Source organism: Phyllostomus hastatus, unplaced genomic scaffold (genome assembly GCF_019186645.2).
Source record: "Phyllostomus hastatus isolate PE091 unplaced genomic scaffold, TTU_PhHast_1.1 phas_contig_29, whole genome shotgun sequence".
Classification (NCBI taxonomy): domain Eukaryota; kingdom Metazoa; phylum Chordata; class Mammalia; order Chiroptera; family Phyllostomidae; genus Phyllostomus; species Phyllostomus hastatus.
The window spans coordinates 13,371,184-13,389,925 of record NW_025333835.1 but is presented as its reverse complement, the minus strand read 5'-3'; the positions used below and the strand labels follow the sequence as shown (position 1 = coordinate 13,389,925).

Here is an 18,742-nt window from a genome sequence, read left to right as displayed (position 1 = left end):
GGCACAGAGAAGTTAGCTGTAGTGGTAGTGGGAGGAAAGCAGTATGAAAATCCCTTGAGTGGCTGGAGGAACCACAGGGTTCTGATTCCAGGAAGGCACTCACTGGCTAAGGCTAGCCAAGGTAGTGGGAAATGAACAGAAAATGCTGGAGGCAGGCTTTTCTCAGTCTTCTGGTTTCAGAAGACAGAACAAGTCCTTTGTACTTGGTAACTGTTGACTGATTGAATTTTTGAATTGATATAAGCGGTATATTATAAGCCCCTGACAATTTCCTGGAATGATAATTGAGGCATATTGTAGTCTCTGGTCCCATGCCTGCTTTTTTATTCTTTATCTGCAGGTGTGAAACAAGCCCAAGAAATCAAAGAAGTGAGCATTTCCAGGCCAGTGTAGTTGTCTCTGTAACTTTTCCCAGTGACCACCAAGACAGAGAAGTCTTTCCCAAAATCATATCCTGGTGCTTTGATCCTCTGTCCCTCCTTCTTCGTACCTGTGTTCTCTAGTTTAAAGCAAATGCAGTATTTCAGCACAGTGTGAAGGCTTCTTTACATAATAGCTATTTACAATAGGGAAGTTATAACTAAAATCTCATAACGCTCAACACATTTGGGTCTAAGCCTGTTATAGATTCAATTTTGATACATATGTCTAGTGTTAATTTTTAGTGTAAGCCATAGTTCATAGGTTCATAATTGGGATAAGGCCTTTTTTAATTATTAGGAGTAACTATAATCAACCAATTTCTCACTTCTAGAGGATTCCCTGGGATGCATGGTAGATAAATAGTATTGTTTTGTTGCTTCTCTGAATTATTTATTTGATACTTGTCTTCCATAGATTGTAAAGGGGCCTTAGCAATGTATACATTCTTACATCAAAACACTAAGTTATTAACATAGCTTCTATCTTCTAATTGGATGTGACATCTTGGCAGTAGCACACAAACTTTGTTCTTATGCCAAATCATCCCATTTTTATAATGTGTTTACAACTAACTACACTGTGTTTCTGATGATAAATATTCCAATCAGAATACATATGCTCCTTATGGCAGTTTCTACATGGTATGTGCCCAAATCATCCGTCAGCTTTTTCCTGTTTTTGAATGAGGTGTTACCCTCTGGGCCTTCACTGTATAATGTGATTGCTATATGCATGTGGCTATTGAGAATTTGAAATGTGTCTAGTCGGACTTGAAATGTGCTGTAAGTATAAAATACATACTAGATTACACTACTTAGGGAAGAAAAAAGTGAAATGTCTCATCAGCGACTGTTTTATTTAGATTATATGTTGAAATGATATTATTTTGGATGTATTGAAATAAGTTTATTAAAACTAGTTTTCATTTTTGCTTGTAAATTTTGCATTGCACATGCAGCTCACAACGCATTTCTCTGGGACAGTGTGTGGCTTCTTGTGGTAGTGTGTCTCTTCCCAATCTTCCCCCCCCCCCCCGCCGAAGAATCCCAATAGCCTTAGTAACTACTTCACTGTCTGACTTTTTATTTTGTATGTTTCTGTTGGGAAATCTTAATATTTTACACTGCTTCTTTCTTTCTCCAGTTGACTGCTTATCTATGTTAATAATTAATCAGTCAGTATTGTAAAATCATCTTTGAATGGTTATTTGTACTTGGTTGATTCTCATAGTTCTTGATATAAAGTGTATACTTCTATGAATTCTTAGGATGTTTATATTCTTTATATTTTTTAGCTTTAGTAGTTGTAAAAATGTAAATTCTATAAACATTTTTTTGTTAACTACATTTTCTTCAGAACACTATTTTTTAAAAACTGTTAACATTTAACCTCTCATTTCCAAAATGTTATAGTATGGCTTGGAAAGGATTATGAGTGAAGAGCGGAGTCTTCCTCTATTAGCCAAGGCGATCGATCCCGAGCACCCCAGCATGATGACAGATGTGGTCAAACTCCTCTCTGCAATGTGCATTGTTGGGGAGGAAAGCATGTGAGTCTTCTGAACTTATTTCTCTTATTATATAATGATTTAAGACAAGGTAATTTATATAATGTTTTCATTATCTATTCTGTTTTAGACTGGAATTTAAATAAATGTAGTATACTCAAGCAACTGATTTAGATTCATGTAGGCCAGCAGTCCCCAACCTTTTTGGCACTAGGGACCAGTTTTGTGGAAGACAATTTTTCCACGGACTGGGGGCAGTGCATGGCTTTATAGCCTGCCACCAGATGCAGCTTAATTGTTACTTGCCACTCGCAGATATGAGTCTGCAACTAATTAGTTTGTTATGGTCTCTGTGTAGTCAAACCCCTCTGCTAATGGTAATCTGTATTTGCACCACTGTGGTGGTTGAGCTAGCTCAGTGCCACCTCAGATCATTAGGCATTAGATTCTCATAAGGAGTGTGTAGCCTAGATCCTTCACGTATGCTGTTCACGGTTGGGTTCACGCTCCTGTGAGAATCTAATGCTGCCGCTGATCTGCCAGGAGGCAGAGCCCAGGCAGTAATGTGAGCGATAGGGACCTGCTGAAAATGCAGATGGAACTTTGCTCTCTGCTCACCTCCTGCTGTGTGGCTGGGTTCCTAAAGGGTGTGGACTGGTACTGGTCCGTGGCCCAGGGTTTGGGGACCCTGATACAGGCTGTGATATACTGACTTCTTCATCTTATTTATTTTAAACTGTTCTGAACTCAAACCCTAAATAAAAATTCTAAGTGAAGATTTGAAAAATATGCTAATGAGTTCTGCTTTGTATGTTTTTTTTTTTTCAGGTAGAATTAATTCAAAGTGTAGGTCATGTATATTCCCTTATAAAAAGCAAATATACTATTTGAAAATCTGTATGTAAGGCAGATTTAAAAAGGGACATATGGAATTGTATTTTACTGGTTGAGGGTACAAAGTTCTTGACCATAAAATATATACTGAAGCCTTTAAAGACATTATTATTCATGTTAGGGCTATAACTAAAGACTATTACATACATATTAAAAGAATTAGAATGATGAACTTTTTTTAAAAAAGAAGATTGGGGGTTCTTATGACAAGGGACCATTTAAAAAATTAGGTGAAATGTTTTTTAAAAAGAACAAAGATATAAAAACCATAAACCAGAGACAAACGGAAATAGCCCTCTCAGGTAAGGGCAGGCAGAGCCCTGTAAGTAGCACCTCCTGCACACAGGTGATCCTCCTGTCGCTGGTGACTACCGAACCTATTTGGATTTAGTTGGAGAGTCAACAGGTGGCAGCACTGAGCCCTGCCCTTCTGTCCCCATATGTACCTTCTGTGGGTGAGGCTGTACCTGCTGCAATTCCAGCATGCAAAGCCAGGCATACAGCCTAAGCACTCTGCATTTCCCATTTTAAAAAGGCCATGTTAATTTTGGTATAGAAACCTAAGAGTAAATTTAATGTTTTTATTGAATATATTGGGGTGATGTTGGTTATTAAAGTTATATCGATTTCAGGGGTACAATTCTGTAATACATCATCAAAATATATTGTATTGGGTGTTTACTACCCCAAGTCAAGTTTCCTTCTAGACTGAATTTAGTGTTGTCATGTAAGGTACTTCCTGTGCTCCCTCTCCCTATTTCTCTCCTTTCTCCTCCTTCCTTTGCTTCCCTTCTTCCTTTGTCTGTTTCTCCCACACTTCCTATTTCTTCTCTCTCTTACCTCTTTCCTTTTTCTTCCCTCTCCCTTCCTTCTTCCCTTTCCTTTTTTTCCCTCTTTTTCTTTCTCCTTTTTTCCTTTGTCTTTTTTCTTGTTTTTTCCCCCTTCTGTTCTTTTTCCTCTTCCCCTAGTTCCATATTATTTCTATTATTTTTTAATTTCAGAATAGGACTCAAAATGACATAAATATTGATAACTCGTAGGACCACCTATTTGTGCTCACAAACTATGAAACCATGTGAGCTTCTACAGTGTGCTTGGTCCTGCGAACACTGCTATTTGTTTTAAAGGAAGAGCCAGTGTAGTTCCTGTTAAACTATTTTTTTATATTTGACTATAATTTCTTACGACTATATATTTGTGGCTACCAGAACTTCAGTTACTTATATTCAGTTACTTATATTCAGTTACTTATAGAAGAAGTAAAGTATAGTAATTATGAGCATTTATATGGTGCTTACTACACAGACTATCTGGTTTTAGATCCTTGCTCCACCTTTTAGTAGATGGAGGACAAATTGCTTAAGCTTTTCTGCCTCAGTTGCCTAATTTGTAATACAGGATAATGATAATACCTAACTCATAGAATTATAGACATTAAAATGAGTTACCATTTGTAAACTGGTTCAATTAGTGTCTGATGTGTAGTAAGCACTATATAAATGCTTGATAAATGAACATCATCATAGGGTTATCATGAGGAATAAATAAATCAAAATGTGTAACATGCTTAGAGCATTGCTTGATACATACTGCATAAACTACTGATGCGTACTGAGTAAGCTACTTTTAAATGTCCTTGGTTGCCTGGAAGAAGTAGTGACTACAGAGTTTATTAAATCAAGCAATTGGATTATAGCATTTTGGTTATTCTCAGTTTGCAATTTAATTATTTATAAATTCAAAATTTCCAATAGCCTTGAAGAAGTTTTAGAAGCTTTAACATCAGCTGGAGAAGAAAGAAGAATTGACAGATTTTCTTCTATTGTGAAAGGTCTTCGGCACAATTCAGTTCAACTGCAAGTAGGTGTCACTTATATCATGCACATTGTTTTGTAATCTATTCTCTGACTGGTTTATATTGAACACAATAGTATGAAATCCTGAGTGCCATTTACTATTTCATACCATTTTTAAGAATTGTATAGAATGCTGTTTATTTTATATCATAATTTATCTTATAGATGCACCTTGGTATACACCTACAATTATTTCTATAGTTACTTTCCTAGAAGTTGACTTACTAGGTTTCTCTGTAAACTGTGTGATTATGGTCCCACAAGTTGTTTATTCTGTGTTAGTTTTATAAGTTGATGATTATAATTTTGAAAAAATTTTGGCAATTCCTCATAATGGCTTCCTGTCATAATAATTTTTATATCTGAAATTTCATATGAGTAATAATGATGTCCAAATTACACTTATGGAGATTTTAAAAATATTTAAATGCCCCCCCAAAGTCACGTTTGGAATTAAACATTAGAGTATCCAAGCCGCATACTAAATTCATTTACTTTCTCCTTAAGAAAAGAGATGAGTTTTTATAACTGTAATTATTGTTACAATCATTGATAATTGTGAGTATATTTAAGGAAATATTGATAAAACATTTGAGAAAAAATTGGAAAATGTTAGGAACTGTCAAATTAATAAATTTATAGTGACATTTCCGACAATGGTAAGTTTGTGCAGGTGACATTTCTGATGACAGTGTTGTGAGTGGCTGGCGAGGAATCCTCTTGTGATTTGTTTCTGGGCACTAGGCACGTGTGAAGGTGCGAGCGTGCATCCCTGTTGAGTGGAGTTCAGTTGATGCAGCCTCTGGAAAAGAGCCCCTCCTTCCTCATCTGGGCCTGTTGGAGGGCCTGCAAGTCAGGGTCTGGGATGTGTTACCCATTTCTGACACAGACCCTGCTCTTTCCCCTCCTTTCCCTTCTTTGCCTCCCTTTTCGTCTGTCCCCAGGTTTCCTATTCACCACAATGCTAATGAAGAATAAACCTAAAAGAAATTTTGTAGAGAAAAACCAAACAATTACTTTGGTGAATTTTCATTATGTAATCATGTTAATTTTTGTATATACAACATTTGTGCAAATACCAGATTATTAGATTAATTTTGCTTATTTTTGCAGCATGTTAGAGATCACGTCTAATTTTTAAAATCTCATTTATGAAATGTAATGGTTACATATAAACTTTATCCCCTAAATGAAGACTTTTTTTTGTACTAACATATACTATTTGTATCTAATCGCATACATGCTATGAAAGTGGGAGATGTAGTATTTTGTGAAAGGAATAGACTTCTGAGGCAGGCTGGCTCCAATTTAAATTCCAGCTCTTCACATCCTAGTTGCGTGACTCTGGGTCAATCCCAAACCTCTTCTGTAGCTTGGTTTTCTCAGTTGTAAGATAGAGATAATTAATATCAATACCTAGCTCGTTGTTGATGCAAGGATTACATAGGATAATGTTTTTAAAATGCTAGTGCAGTGCTTGGTCCTTTAGCAGAATTGTTGAGTAAAAGCGGGCTGTAAAAAGTAATTTTGTTAAATTAAACAAAGTCAGTGGAGAGTGGAGATTGGAAGTGATCCTCATTTCTTTTTTTCAGGAACATTACCAGTGTTGATATTAAAATTGGTATTAACTATACAACTCAGCAATTACACTCTTGAACATTTATCCCAGATTAATGAAAATTTTCACACACACAAAAAATAAACAATTTTTTATGGCAGCTCTATTTGTCATAGCTCCAAACTGGAAACAACCCAGTGTCCTTGACCACTGGTGAATGATTAAACGGTGGTGCAGCCATTCCACAGAATACTGCTCAGAAAGGAGTGAACCACTGATATACATAACTTGCATGATCTCCAAAGAATTATCCCAATTGAAAAATGCCAATTCTGAAAGGTTAAGCATTATGTAATTCCTTTAATATAATATTTTTCAAATAACCAAATTATAGAGCTGGAGAACAATTGGATAGTTGCCAAAGGTTTGGGATCAGGTCTGGGAAGGTGTTGAATGTGGCCATAAATAGATAGCAGGAGTGAGTCTTGTGTGGTTGAAACAGTTGTGTGTCTTGATTATAGTGATGGTTATATAAATCTACACATGTGACAAAAGTTCATAGAATTACACACGCATACACGCACATGAATGTGAAGGTGGTACAGTCTGAATAAACTGTGGATGGTATTGATTTCAGTTTCCTCTTTTTGGTATACACTAATGCAAGATGTTACCAAGACATGAAGGAATTAAAATATATACATATATGTCTAAAGACTTGATATAGATTTGAACTGATTTCTTTTTTAATAGCTTTATATAAATTTATATAAATTACATAAATTCACATTATGTATTTATCCACTTTAAAGTATATGTTCAGTGTTTTTATGTATACTTGCAGAGTTGTGCAACTTTCACTACAATTTTAGAACAGTTTCATCATCCCCAAAAGACACTCCTCATCCCTTAGCTCTAGGCGACTATTAATTGACTATCTCTATAGGGTTTCATATTCTGGACATGTGATATAAATGAAGTCACATGATTTCTGGTCCTTTGTGACTGGCTTCATTCACCTAGTACAGTATATTCAAGGTTCACCCATGTTTATAACATGCATCAGAACTTCATTTTTTGTTCTTTGGATGTGTACTGCATTTTGTTTATCATTTGTCACTTGGAGGTTTGGGATGTTTCTACTTTCTGGCTTTTATAGAAAATGTAGCTATGGTATTTGTGGAGAGGGTGTCTTTTTGCTGACTGCTTGTTTTTCATGTTTATGTAAGCGGATACAGGGCGCAGAGGAGTGGGGCCAACCGCAGTGTCTTCCTTTAATAGTTGTAGAAGTCGTGTATTTAGTGCAGTTCTTAGGAAATTTTTTTTTACCAAGATGTAGGTGGCTTGTTATATTTGCTTTCATGAAACTAATGGCCTTCGTTGTAAATAATTATATTTTCTTTTATGGTTAATAGTGTTATTTTTATGATGCCCTATAAACACTGTAATAAATTTATTGACATTGTTCTTAAAGTTTGGTTTTCATTGATAATTGAGAAGTCATTGTGGCATCACTTATTAAGTTCTTTTCTTTCTCACTTTTAGGATAAGTTCAGGCTAAACTTGCATGCTCTTGATTGAGAATATAGACAGTGGAAACAATTGTTATTTCTTACTTCACCTACTCATCCATTTTGTTGTGAATTTTTACTTTTTAATTGAGGTTTCCCATTTTATGAAGCCTAATGTGTAGAATAGCTAGGAGGTGGCAACCTTAAGGTAAGAGTTAAAAGTTTCCATTTTTTAGGAGCTATGTTGGGGGTTGGGGGGGAGATTATCTTTTCTGGGATTGCTGATTGTGCTCTACTTATGTTTAAAATGATAAAGCAGCACTTCAGTAACATCTAAAAATACTTTCCTTTTTGAGTGCTTTGGACTTTTCTATAAAATAAAGCATATTTTAAAGCTAGCTGGTTATCAATTTTCTCATAAAACTATGGCTATAAGTGCCCATTTTACTCTATTAGCCTATAATTTACATATATTAAAATATACTAGTTTGGGTAATATTGGCAGATCACCAAATTAAAAATAAAACTTGTTTGTTGCTGAATAAAATAGAACCCAATTGTTTGTTTTTATGTTAGAGGAAATGGTTGGTAGTAAAATTCAAAAAAATTCACTTTTTCTTGCAAAGTATATTTATGACAAAATACTCTTTAAAGGAGAATTGTTAGATTTTCTTGAGTCTGATACTAATAATGAAGATAATTTGGCTGCCTATGTTTCTGATGGAATGAGCATACTTCTACTGCCCTGCAGTGCTCTGCTCAACCCCCAATAGCTAGTAAAAATGTAAAAAACTGAGTACCAGAAATAACTCAAATATTGGAGTTAAAATAGATGTACATTATTTTTTTTTCAAGTGTAGCAGATGAGATTTTCAGCTTTAAGCAGCATACTCTACTCTAGGTGATTTAAGCAGGAAATACCACTGGATACCTTGCAGAATTTCTGGCAGGCTCAGAGAACGATGTGTGGATAGTGGGTAACCAAAAATAATGAGAAGAAGAAATGTCAGAATCCACATCTAGAGTTCTAATGGAAACACCAACCTTCTACTCTGATTAGCACCCAAGACACTAAGGACAGACAGTAGAGCACCAAAGCTTTCTTCACACGGACCTGTCTTCATACATGTAATTGTCCCCTCTTGTTGGCCAGGTCTCTTGTAGCAGAAAAGGGTTGGACTAAGTAAGGGTGATTTCTAGTTTCTGCTACATCTTGATATTATCTGTTATTTTCATTTCTCTCCCCTCTCTCTCTTTTTTCTTTCTTTCTGTGTGTGTCCTTTTTCTTCTCTTGTTAGAGACACACTTTGCTGGAGTACCAGAAGCATTAATCTAGCTTTTAAAGAGTTTGTTGGAAGCTTTGCTGTTGTCACAGGGTTGGTTTGGATTGTTGTCGATTTTTGTCAGGAAAGGAACCAAGTGTGGGCATTCTACAGGTTTGTTGAGTGGATATTTGGCTTTCCTTTCATGTCTATGCCTCAGGCCCAGAGTGACAGCCTGCTGCACCTTTCCTTTCCTATGGTGTCTTTCTCCCTGATCTAGTCCCCTTGGACTCGTGGCTGTGCAGGGCCAAGAACATGAGTGGTCTGCAATTTTATGCCACTTGTAAGCTAACAGGTTAGTCTATCACAGTTTTAGGGTCACTGTCAGAAGACACGAACTCTTAGATCAAAAACAAAAGCTTGAATATCAGCTTTGTATCAGCCCCAGTGGGCAGTTGCAGTAGGTTGTGTTTCAGGAGAGAAACCATGAGTTTAGGGAATACAACCCAATTATCATGGGCAGCAATCATTCTGATTTATATAGGCTGTGATAAAATCTGTGTAGTTCATCTTATAAATATTTAATTAAGGCTGCTGGTCAACAAGACATTGAGGCTGACCTGTAGTATCGACCTCAGCTATGCCTTCAGGTCCCAGGTCCTGTCAGCTGAACAAATTCCACAGACAACCTGGGTCTGCTTTAGAATACCAGGAGGCTTTCTTAATTTTTTCTATTGATCTTTCTGCTTGGCTTGAGATATTAATTCAGGTACAAAGTGATGTATTGCTGATTGAATGGACTTCTTGTTCACCAAAGAGGAAGTCTAGGGCAATCCCCTTATCCATACAGACTGGTGGGTTAGTTGGTGCTGACCTGCATGCCTTCCCGAGCTGATGGGGTATCACTGATCATTTCAGCTAAAATCAGGGACACGTTTCTTGCCACCTTTTCTAATTGGGTGACTCTCATCATAGAGATAACTGCCTGCAGGGTGCACATAAATACTGATCAGTTTTCTCTCCAGGAGGCTTTCTGGATTAGCCAAGGTAGCCTCACTTTGGAGAGATTTCCATAGTTGTCTGAGGGCTTCCTGGCCTACTGGTGGTATTTCCTGAAACACTTGGACATCTTTTATGACCACCTCTAAGATGTAAGTCACAGCATTTTTGGAGAACGAGGCAAGTTAATTCTTGCTTCCCCATATAGGGCATCAGGATTCTCAGTTTTGGGAATAACTGAGTCCAATTTTTGGTTTTGGAGGAGCTGTCTAAAGGTAAGGCAGAGATGGCAGTTTTGCTGTATAAGTGGAATTTTGAATTTTGAGAACCTAAATCTTTTACAATGGACTGTACGCATGCCTGTCCTTTGCTCCAAAGAGAGACCATCTTTAGTATACTGGACAGAATGCATGACTGCCCCCTGCTTTGGAGAGAAGACATGTCTCTGTGTTCCAAGTGTACTGGCTATCCGAACATCCTTGAAAACATCATCCAGAAGAAAGGCCATTTGCGCCTCTGCTTAGAACACATGCAAAAGTGTAAGAACTCATGGAGGATTGTCTCCCAAGAGGGAGCAGACCACCAAAGCACCTCATGTTACCTTCCTGACTTTCCCTCAATCTGGTACTCCTGGTGGTGTTCCTACACACTCACCGTGCCTCGAGGGAGCTCTAGTGAAATGAGACCTTCACTGATTTTGGTTTATGTGGTGCTATGCAGTATTTTTCTTACATTAATTACTGACTAAAGGGAAAGCATGCTTTGTGAAGCTTTCTAATCAGAGACTAGAAAAATTGGTTATGTCAGAGGGCCAACATGAATAAGGGAAGGCGTGGGGAAACTTTTTTTAGAGGGGCAAGTTATTGTTCTCTTGTCTTGATTCTTTGTGACCCTGTAGCAACTTTAGTTTCTGAGCTTGCTCACTTAAATTATAGGTAATTCCTTTCATTGATTTTTAGCCCCAGGTTTCCCAAAGTTTGGTTTGGTAGAGTACTCTTTGGGTACTGATAAATAGCAGGATTTATGTTGTGTCTTTCTGTGGATCACTTATTTTTACTGTTTTACTTACTATAAATAACTCAAATCTCTCCTTTTTTAAGCTTCTATTAAAATATATAGCTATTGCTCTTTTTTAAAAAATTGTGGTAAAATATACCTAATGTAAAATTTGCCATTTTAACCATTTTTTAAGGGTATGGTTCAGTGACATTAATTGCATTCACATCTTTGTGCAACGATCATATCATTAGGTTTCTTAGGGTCTAGTGATAACGTTATTGAAACAATGTGCAGATACATACTTCCAGGAGTCAGTGGAGAGGAGTGGTTGGTATGTCCCACTAGGATTTCTGTGGTACATATTTCTGTACCTTGTAATAAATGGAGGAAGGCAAAAGTAAGCTTACAGTTGTAATAAAAATAAATAATACAATAAATGATAAATGATACAAGGTTAAACTGTGTCTACTCACTACTGTAAACCTGCTTTTGCCTACTCTGTGTTTTCCAAAGAAGCAGAAGCTTGAAATATAATCCAAGCCTTTGATGTCTCTGGAACTGTTACTAGAGGAAAATTAAGTTCCAGGCACATTTAGGTATGTGACATGCATATGGTCTTCACAAATATCTCATGATTGGTTGCAAAATAAAGTGAAGAGGGTGCTCACATTTAGAGAAAAATAAGAAAATGTGGACGTGTTCTGTTAAATATGAAGTTTTAGTTATAAACTCATATATTAGACAATTTGAAAATGATAGCCTTGTTGAAGCTGTCTTTGTGGAACAGGCTGTGTTAATCTGCATCATCTGAGAGCAAGAGCTGTGATGTCCAACAGGGGAAGTGCCTGTGAGGGAACCTGGAGAGGGAGTTGGGTGAAGGAAGGAGGAAGGGAGAGAAGAAGGGAAGGGGCGGGGGAGGGAGGGAGGGAGGCTGGAAACATCTCAGGGCTGCTATGCTGTTCTATGGAGAACTTGGGAAGGTAGTTTGCGAATTCTTGAGCCAAAATTTACTTATTTTTATTGAGTTTATTGAAGTGACATTGGTTAATAAAATTGTACAGGTTTTAGATGTACATTTCTACAGTACATCATCTGTATATTGTATTATGTGCTAACCGGCCCAGTTCAAGTCTTTTTCCATCACCATTTACCCCACCTTCACCCAGTTCTACTTCTCCCCACCTCTTTTTCCCCTGGTAATCACCAAACTGTTGTGTGTGTCCATGAGGGTCTTTTAAAAAATTCTTAATCTCTTCATCTCAGTTATGTTCACTGTAGTCAAAGTTTGAGAGTTGTGTTGTCATGGCTGCCACAATGGCAGTGAAAATTTTTAACTTAAAAAAAAAAAAGAAAAGAAGGTGAACTCTTCAATCTCGTTGTATTTTATGGAGTTTAACTACAGACTAGATCTCAGAAAATTTGATTAGATCTCAATTTTTTAACATGAGAAAATAGGAAAAAGTTGGTATTTTTTTAATTTAAAAAATTTACAATTTCCTTCATTTTTAAGTGGTTCAGGTTCATTAAAGTTTTAAAAACTGAATATTAAAAATCATCCTTAATTGAGTTAAAACCATGTATTTAGAATTTTTGTCGTTGGGCAATAATTACACAAATCATAGGTTAAAATGCCTTGTGGATTTAGCCAAATTTAATTGCTTCTGCCTGCCTCCCGGCCTTCCCCCCCACCCCCCCAGGCTGCCTTTGGGCCTTAAAAGCTAAAAATACACCCAAGGTTAATTTTTCCTGAGATCAAATGAAGTCTTTCTTATAATGAATTGTGATTTCTTGGCTTACAATTTTTTAGGTGTCTCCCATTCCCTCACAAAAAAAAAAATCATTGTCAGCTTAAGTTATTTTCAGTTTTAAATAAATGTTCTCACATTTAATGACAGATCAAATGAAGAATATGGAGTGTGGTAGAGAGTTAATTTTAGAGCCATTGTTGGAGCATTCCAGAAGGATACAGGATCAATTTAATTACTCTCTGTTTTGACTACAAGTTTTATTGAGTAGTAGTCAAAATCAGGATGAACCAGTAAGATTAATATATCAATACAAATTAAACACCAAACATATTAAATTGGACTGGTAAATAATATGCCATTAAGCTAATAGCCATCAAAAACACAGTAAAATAATATTCCAAGGTGAACTTATTGTCATATGGAGCACACTTAAGTATAAACTAGTGGTTAACATTTTTGTCTAAAATTTCCTCCCAGTTTTCTGAGTGTGCATAATTCTTTAAATTTTTTATTTTATTTTATTGTAAAAGAGAGACAGACATTGATTTGTTGTTCCACTTATTGATGCATTCATTGGTTTGTTCTTATATGTGCTCTGACCCGGGATTTAACCTCAACCTAGGCATATCAGGACAACACTCTAACCAACTGAGCTATCAGGCCAGGGCTGTGTAATTTATTTCTTCACTTAGGCTACAATAGACCACCAGAAAGATAAACTTAACTCATGCTTCAAGGGTAAAAGGGTAAATGCTAAATTTCATGATTAACCAGCAAGTCAGTTCATTACACAATGACTGTTGCACACTGGTTGTGCTAGATATTAGAACTGTGAAGATGAATGAAATACACCCCTGTCCTTATAAAGCTTATACTCAAGATTTTAAAGCCAGCCAATGTTTCCTATGAAAATTGCAATACTGGCAGTTCCATCCAAATTTATGGGAGGAAAGAGAAGAAATTCATGATGTCTCAGGAGAAGTTTCTGAATAAATATTTAAAAATCCAAGTTTGTTTTTCAGCATTCCTGTTCATGTAAATTATAGCATCTAAAATCAATTTTTTTCTGAATCTGTGGGATATTTGCAGTCACCCCAAATTCTGACTTGTTCTCTTACTGTATCTATCATTTACAGAACATATAATTGGAAGTATACATAAAATTATACTACTTCATCTGCTGATGTACTTTACTATTTTTGTGTTTGTATTATATAGTGTGTTCTATTTAGTTTTTATTCTGAATTAAAGTATGTTTATTTAAATTCTTTGAGTTTATTTGCACTGGAGGCAAAATATTTCTTTGTACACATCATTTGTTCATTTTAACTTGATAAATGTGAAATTTGATTGTGTGAGGAGAGACAGATGATATCTGCTGTGGGGTAGGAGAAATGAATTGCAGTCTACTCAGTATCTTTCATGCCCACACAATAAGTATTATTCACCGATTCTGATAGAATTTTTATTTAAGCACTTTACTGGTACTTGTTTCCAGTCTGGATTTAGCTTCTGCAGCTGATATGTTTTTAATGTAGTAGAGCCATCATTTTACTTGTAAGAACATCTATTTAGATCCAGGAGGAACAAGTTGACTGAAGAGTGAGCTTTCTAAAGAATACTTGCATTGCTGTTTGTTAGATACCATCTCAGTTCCTTTAGCACAACTATGGAGAAAGGATCTGCCCTGGTGGCCTGTGAACTTGGGCAAGCCTTGTGCCTGGCATTCAGTCACCACACCTGTTGTTGGTTCATCCTCCTCTTCCTCCTCCTTCTTCTTCTATTTATTTATTTTTATTTCCTCAACCTACAAATTGAAACCTACAATTGAACCGCCCCTATCAGTTTTTCAATGTCCTTTTTTCTTCTGTCTCTCTACTACCTCCTAGATGATCCATCTAAGCTCTTGGTGTTTTCATTCTATTGCAATTGTAACCGAGCAAACAAGGACCTGTTCATGTGGAGCTTGGTGCATGACCCAACAATTAGTGTGGAGAGAAACAGGCTTCTATTTACTGGGGTGAAACCTTGGTGGGTAGTGTGTATACTTCTGCCCAGAACCCTGTTCTCCCATGAGACCCAGTACTTCCCTTGCACCCCAAAATGCTAAAAGTAGAAAACAAACCCTGTGTCCTTATGTGTACTTAAGCTGGCGGTGCAAGCAGATCTCCATCCTCTCTGGAAAGTACACTTGTGGGCTTCAGTCACCATCCTATTACAGCAGCTCTCCCCTTCAGGATCAGGGGTACCTTGTCACCAGCTTCCACATATAGTCCAAGAATACATGTGCCATGTTCCACTGGATCATTGTGAAGTCCAGGAAGGCCACAAGCACCAAGCGAGCGGCCTTTCTGTACGTTGCGAGTCCCAAGAGTCAGCATTTTGCAAGGCAGAGTTCTTGATGCCTTCTGAGTCAGCTAGAGTGGGCCCGATCAGAGCAGCAGCATGCTGTTCTCTCCCTGACTACCCCAGGCCGCCTGGCTGAATCCTGACTACAAACTGTCTACCTGCTACATCATAGCTCCTTCTCCCCTGCACGGCCTTTCTCTTATTACCAGCAGCAGTGCTGAATCTGTCTCTCATGGCTGCCCTTTTTACTACAGGTCAGCATGGTTGCTACCTACTCTTCCAGGCCTCAAGGTGGACCAGCCTCTTCTCTCTGTCCACCCTTAGTTTAAATACGGACCTGGAGCTTCCTAAGTGACCTCTTAATGTGGCTTCCCCTACAATGAACTACATTTGCCACTTTACTGTATTGTGTCCATTCACTTTGCTGCCACCTTTAGTCAGGGCAAGAGTGACTCAGTGAGGCAGGGTGAACCACCTTCTTGCCTCTAATTCAGGTACAAATTCCCTCTACCACCCCAAGTCAGGAGTCACCATACCTTGTGGAAGTCACATATACACTCTTTACCTGTGCTAGTAGCACAGCTACTAGCTAGCCATCGGCTTGCCATTGTTATGAAAAGTATCCTAATTGTCCTATGGTCTGCTCTCCCAACCCCAACCAAGGGCTGTGGGAGAACAAGCTCTATATTGGGGTCCTTTTTGCTTTGCACCTCATTTCACTATGGTAATCTCTTTCTCGGACCGGAGTCCCATTTCCCCCCACTCTTTTTGATATAGATACTTCCAATTTAACATTTTCAAAAAAATGAATTCCTGATCTTTCTTCCCCATCTCATTTCCCCCATGGTGTTTCCCATCCAAATAAATGACAGCTTTATTCTTTGAATTGCCTAGGCCCAAAAATGTAGATTCAGCTCTTGACTGCTCTGTCTCTGTGCCTCTGTCTCTCTCTCTTATTGCTATATCCCTAGCAAAAGAACAGTGTCTGATACATAGTTGGCACCAGTAAATAGGCTTTGATGGGATGAATTGTATGAGCTAACAAAACAAAGTGAACTGCAGTCTGATGTCCAAAGATAGAATTTTTCGTTAACTTAGGATGCTCCCCAGAGGGCAGAAGGTCCTTGTTTTTTTTACTTTTCTCAGTTCTAGAACTACTATTGAAGCAATTAGTATGGCATAATGCAAATTAATGGAGATCATATGCTGCGTTTTTGGAACATCAAGCAGAGCATGGTGATTAATTCTTTATGATGAACATCTCACTTATTATTTCCTTGAGTTTCTGTTAATATCCCCAGGTGACATAGGGTAAGGTACTTGGTAACTAGTTTTTATTAATGAATGAGAGATTCCTAATGGCTTCGTTTCAATCTCAGAATTTTAAAAGTGGATTTTTTTCTATTTTCCTCTAAAACTTGTTTCTCTCCTTGCATTTTCTATGTGTTAATGGTACCATCCCCTGTTACTTGAATAACAAAGGTAGCAGGACTGTTGTAAATTGTCTTCAACCCCTGTCCATCCAGCCATTATTACACTGTGTCCGTTTTTCTTTATATTTCAAGTGTTCGAGCTCTCCCTTATTGCCCATCAAACTTACTTCTACAGTAGATTCCTAACTTGCCTCTATTATTGACTTTTCTTTGCATAAAATCCTTTATGTTGGCCACTGTTTCTGTTTGCATCTGGTGTTTCATCTACCCTGTCTCTTTGTTCAGCCTCATCTCCATTGACTTCTTCCCCTCCTCTCTTCCTTCCCACGCTACAAACTACTTAGGGAATCTGAATTTCCTCAAGTCAGTGAAAGGGCCCATGTTGTTGAACATGTTAATCCCTCTCTTTGCAACATCTTGGTCGTCCTCTTCATCAGGCTGCCTTCCTATTAATCCTTAGGAGTCTGTACCATTACTAAGCTGTCTTTGTTTTTATTTAGTTTTTCCATATTCCCATTGTCACAGGTGGGCGGGCACAGGTAACCAGGTTCTTGGTGATTGGGACAAAGAATTGAACCGAACACACAGAATTTATAGCAGAGAACATGGGAGCAGGCCAACTTCAAGCAGAGATTGACCTCATGTGCTGGAGGGACTCTATTCTTATAGGGGGGATCCTTCCTGACTAGTTTTGGTGGGCTTTTATTGCTCATGTACAAGTAGTTGTATTACTTTGAAACTACTGCACGTGTGGTCTCCCATGATTTTCCCTGATTTGCCACTGGAGAAGGGGTCGCACAGTGTTATCGAATGGACCGCCCCCTCTTCTCCCAGGGTCCCCTGTACTAGGTTTACCTTGCCTTCCACCAAGGAATTGTAGCTCACCATGTTAGAGATTGGTGAAAAGGAAAGGAATTATTTATTCAAAAATTATACAGACTTAAGAGTAATGACTTAATGTCTTCATTAAAATCCCCAAATCCCTTAAAACACCCACGAACACACACAGTCCTTCCTTTCCCCCTTTGCCCGGTTCCGGGGTACCATATCTCGGGAAAAGAAATAGAGGTCTGTGTCTCAGGCAGCCCCCGGTTTTTCCCAGTAATCCGTGCTTGGCTGGCAGGCCTCCCTTGGTTCCCAGCACCATCAGCTGTGTCACCAGGATTTCTAGTTCTTAATTAAAAACCGTAGGACACCTTCTCATGGCCCACCAGCAAGAGTCTTTTCACCCCTTTCCTTCCTGCAGTATTTCTCCTACATTCTTCCAAACTGCTAAGTGAGAGCTCTGCATTGCTGCTACATCTTGCTTTCTGGCTTCCTAAGCTGTGTGACAAAGGGAGACTCAAAGCCTTGTGGCTCTCCCCTGCTAAAGCCGCGTGGTTCTTCTTGTCATGGTTGAGTTTAAATCCCAACCATGCCTGGGTCTCTGCAGCCCCATTTCTGACTCTTCCCACAATCAGTTATACCTGCCAGCATTCCCTTATTCTTCTGGGCTGCCATAGTAAGTCTGGACAGGTGTGGCCCTGTGGTGTGGAGCCAATCATCTCCAAACTCTTACATAGGCTCTGTAACCAGGGGGAGCTGCCTCCCAGTTACATCCTGGGTGGAAGTCACTCCCATCTCCCTGGCTCAAAGCATGGCCACAGCTAATTAACATATGTATGAAACCAGTTAGAGGTTATAGGTATATTAAATTACCATTCTAGAAGTTATCTGCAAAACCATTGCTTTTCGAAACAGCTCTCAATGGTCTTGCTCCATGCATCCCATCCCCCAGTTCAGACTTGTGGGGGTGAGGATATCCCATCTTTTCAATATTTCCTGGACCCCCTGAGTTCTGGACCCCATTTCAAATCCTTCTTTTGGGGTCCCCTTGTCTGCACCTTCTTACGCTTTATATATACACCAAACATCTCTCTCATAGTACATAGTGTATTTTTAATCCTTATACCTATTTACCTTCATTTGGGCAGGCAACTTGTTTTCTTTACTGTCATAGTTCATGAAACTTTTTTAGTGTCTCTTGGAATTGATTTGGTACCCACTTCTGCTGGTATGTTGTATTAGTGTGAAATCATGTGATACGATGGTATATGTGTTAAAAATGTAGAGGAAACTCATTCCTTGGTTTTTAACTTGATTATAGAATTTTTTATCCATAAGGAAATAATACATTTTGCTGCATGCTTGTATATATTCATAG

General features: G+C 38.0%; 1 protein-coding gene across 4 annotated transcripts in view; it reads left to right on the top strand.

The window, feature by feature from the left end:
* Positions 1–18,742, top strand: part of DIAPH3 (diaphanous related formin 3) — a 465,949-nt gene that overhangs the window by 133,039 nt on the left and 314,168 nt on the right. For all 4 annotated transcript variants that reach the window (XM_045839232.1, XM_045839231.1, XM_045839234.1 and 1 more), the window contains 2 exons: positions 1,836–1,972; positions 4,579–4,684. In XM_045839232.1, coding sequence (XP_045695188.1) covers positions 1,836–1,972; positions 4,579–4,684 — 243 coding nt within the window. The remainder of the gene's footprint in view (positions 1–1,835; positions 1,973–4,578; positions 4,685–18,742) is intronic.